This window comes from Mycena indigotica (genome assembly GCF_014461135.1).
Source record: "Mycena indigotica strain 171206Taipei chromosome Unknown Mind.scaff0005, whole genome shotgun sequence".
NCBI classification, from domain to species: domain Eukaryota; kingdom Fungi; phylum Basidiomycota; class Agaricomycetes; order Agaricales; family Mycenaceae; genus Mycena; species Mycena indigotica.
Window position 1 is genome coordinate 4,504,578 of NW_023503004.1, and position 3,568 is coordinate 4,508,145.

Here is a 3,568-nt window from a genome sequence, read left to right on the forward strand (position 1 = left end):
AGAACGTGTGGTTTACACAAATTCAAGACGACTTATTTGCCCTGCTCCAGCGAGGCCCTGCGCAGAGCTATGGCCAACACAATGCGATCGTCAGCTTTGACCTTATCCCGCAATCAGGCTGCGACAGCCTCTCGGCTATTTGCGTCGTCGATGCTGCCAACATCACCCAATTCTGTCCTGCGAGAGACTTGGGAGTCCCTCCGCACTTGGTTTCGGCGCACTTCAAAAAGCTTAATCTGCCGTCTTTGGACCTTGTCCGTCTGGCCTTTTCAGAGGCAGATTCCGCGCTTGACGCCGCTTTGGCGGAATTCCTCGGTCGTCACCCTAGTATCGCCGTACTGCGACTATACGGGCCAGCAAAGGTCGCTGGTCGCGATCTGAGTGAACCTGTCACCCCTATGCGCTCCTTACCATGGAGGAACATGGTCCACCAAGTAAAAACAACCGCCAAAGCGTTGTTATCTCCGCGTATTCTCAGTTTAAGCACAGCAGTCCCGCCAAAGCTTCCTCCCCATTCCCTTCCACTAGTCGAGCATCTATTTAGCAACGTTCGTTTTGCGGCGTGGCTCCTTGCCCCAGACTCAAATGCGCTGGAAAACCTCACTGCAGTCACCCTCGGGATGCAGTCGCTGTCCCATCCAGAGGCGCGCATGGCTTATACATCTGTGTTAAATGGAATTTCCTCCCGCCCTCGAATCCGGAGCCTTGCGCTCAAAGTCGGCTCTTGGGCACCGTGGAAGACATCGACCAGTGCCAATCCAGAGCTTGGTCTTTCTCATGTGAACGAGCTACATCTCGCATTCAGGTCCGCGAGCGTGAACCATGGCCCTGTTCCACCATCCTCCGGAAAGCACTTCAAGCAATTCGTCGCTTGGCTGAAGCTGTTTCCTCCCGTTCAAGTTGATACGCCAAACGATGGACGTGTGCTGACGATGTGGGACCTGGCGCCGGAGAACGAGGAGCAGCTGGTGAATGAGGTGCGGAAGGCCGTCAGAGACCAGAATATGAACTGGTCGCAGATCAATTCGGACATGTACCCGCCGCACGATGTGGTGTACTAGACTACTACTCTAGTATTGACTCTAAAGCGAATCTGACCAGTACTTGATGTGGATCCAGGTCCAATACTTTTACTACATGTGCTTTCGTATACTTAGTGATACTTAGCAGACCATACGGCTCCTATTGTGTCCTCCTCCTACTTCGAAAACGACAGAGCTGGCAAATTATTTGCTTGGTCGTGTTTGGCATCATCGCTAGATTTTGATCAGGCAGATCAACCTCAGCCTTTCTTTCCTCTTCACCCGCCAGTTACCTCAATATTTCCTGCGCCTCCTCTCACTGCCCTAAACACATGGGCACTCATGGGCACATTCTGGGTGCTGCTCGGTGTTTACGCTCCGCTTCTCAGGCAAGCACGGGCTTGACACGGCGATCGTGGGCTTCGCCAAATCACAGAATCTGTCAATATTTCTGGACTCAAGCGCGACTTTGCCGGCGTTCCTGGATGCGATTGCTTCGGTGCATAGTCCTCGCCTAAGCACTCGTCCTCTTCCCAAATCCCCACGTAGATGTGGCCTTTAGGCTTTCGTCGGTCCCACCGTCGCTCATTTCTCCTCTCGACACTCTTTTTGTTGTTCTTGGCTCCTTATACGGCGCTCGCGGCCCTTATAAACACGACATATGACGATACGACCGCGAGCTTCAAGTGGTACGGTCACTGGCGGCCAGGAAGCACCGCTACTCCTTGTACTTTTGCCGCCTGCAATCCGCCCGTCGACTTCTCCCAAGTCCACCAACAAACATGGCAGGCGGGGCTATTTGCTGTAAATAACGTCGCGACCACGAACGGGACCTTTACATTCACCGGTGCGCTGTCCTTCTTCCTTACTAGTACCTCTTACCTAGCATGCATTATATGCATAGGCTCCGCCGTCTACATCTACGGCATCGACCGCGCCAACCTCCAGCCCCAGGTCCAATTCACGCTCGGAAATATCCGCACCACACATCGCTATACCGGCTCTGAGCCCTTCGTCTACAACTCTCTCTTCTTTGCGGCAACAGGTCTCCCCGCGGGCCAAATCCATGTTGTCAGCTTCAATTTTGTCGCTGCCCCTACCAACGTTGCTGCCCAAGAAGCGTGGCTCGACTATGCTGTTGTGACGAGCGAAGGAGATGTCTCTACAGGATCGAATCCCAACCCTGGGGACGGAGGCGGAGAATCGAGTCATCCTCCTCAATCCCCAGCCGGACAGTCGTCCTTACCCGGAAACACTGGAGACAGCCAGCCTCAGAGGCCATCGTAAGTTGAAGTACACTTCTTCAGGACATAACCCACTTGCACTGACTGTTGTCCATTAGATCAACCGGGAGGCACGTTTGTGTATCATCTTGATGATAATAAACTAACTTCCAGTTCTCTTCAAGTACATCAACATTTGGAGCCCAAATCTCCATCAGACCCTTCGGGTAAGCGGTCTGGATGTCTTTTGTGCCGTGTATCAAACATGCTTTTCAGCTCTTCATCCACGTTCACTAGGTATGGGATGTCTTTCCCAATGAAACTCGGGGAATTAACATCAAGACTACAGTTCGGAGGGCTTCTTTGCCGCTACCGGTGCGGGGAACGCTCAGGTGCCGACCGACTCGACGACCTCGAATGGCCTCCAATCTTCAGCTGCTGGCACGCATAACCGTATCGGCGCAATACTCGGAATAGTCATTGGTGTTCTTGCACCAGCGATCTTGATCATAATCGCATGGTGTCTATGGCGCCGCTCCAGAGCTGCCCGCCGTCGACAGCTCCGCCCTCTCGTGTCCCACCAAAAGTTGTCTGGCTATCCGGGTCGCGAAGCGTCTGAGCTCTCGCCCCGACACCCGGTTTTCGTGGATCAGGGACTCTCTAGGGCATCGCACGACGGCTACAGTACCACCACCGGCGCCATGTCGGACTCCCCGTTCTCGAGTTCCAACCCAGCCTGGCATGCCGCCCCGTCAGAAGCTGGGATGGGGAGCCTGAGTGTGTCCGCTTTGAGTTCGGGTATGGAGACGGAGCGGGAAAGGATGGTTGAGGCGCGGCTTCAAGAGCTTGAGAAGCATGTCATTGTACCCCCGCCTTACTGATACCCCGACTGCTATTGCTACTTGGCAGTTATCTTTTGGAAAGAACTACATACAGTACATTTTTGTTTATTATAAACGAGTACGTAGTATACTCGCAAAGTTGTTGTTCGCGAATTTGTACAGCGATGGTAAAGTGATGAAATAGCCTACAGAGCTCAGAATAAGGACTTCCTGTAACGCGCAAGGAGTGAGTGTTTTTGACATCAATTCCTGATCCGACTTTCGCCGCACACATTTCACTCACAACGTCAACACGATGTCCCAAAGCCCTTTGCTCCTCATCTCCGGTGGCGACAATGAACAGTCCTTTGCCGCCGCGGCTCACTGCCCGATAACACATCCAAGTTAGCATCAACCATGAAGACGTGCTGAGGACAACCCACCAATACAATGCAACGAGTACATTCAAGTTATCATTACAGAGACAAACAACATTCTAACA

At 52.8% G+C, this 3,568-nt stretch overlaps 1 protein-coding gene across 1 annotated transcript; it reads left to right on the top strand.

Annotated features, from left to right (window-relative positions):
• Window positions 1-1,571: 1,571 nt before the first annotated feature.
• On the top strand, window positions 1,572-3,126 carry MIND_00642400 (uncharacterized protein; the record flags this gene model as incomplete). Its single annotated transcript, XM_037363159.1, has 6 exons — window positions 1,572-1,869; window positions 1,927-2,305; window positions 2,365-2,376; window positions 2,431-2,472; window positions 2,522-2,542; window positions 2,595-3,126. The coding sequence occupies 6 exons, from the start codon at window positions 1,572-1,574 to the stop codon at window positions 3,124-3,126; spliced, it is 1,284 nt and encodes a 427-aa protein (XP_037221080.1).
• Between the last annotated feature and the right edge of the window lie 442 nt (window positions 3,127-3,568).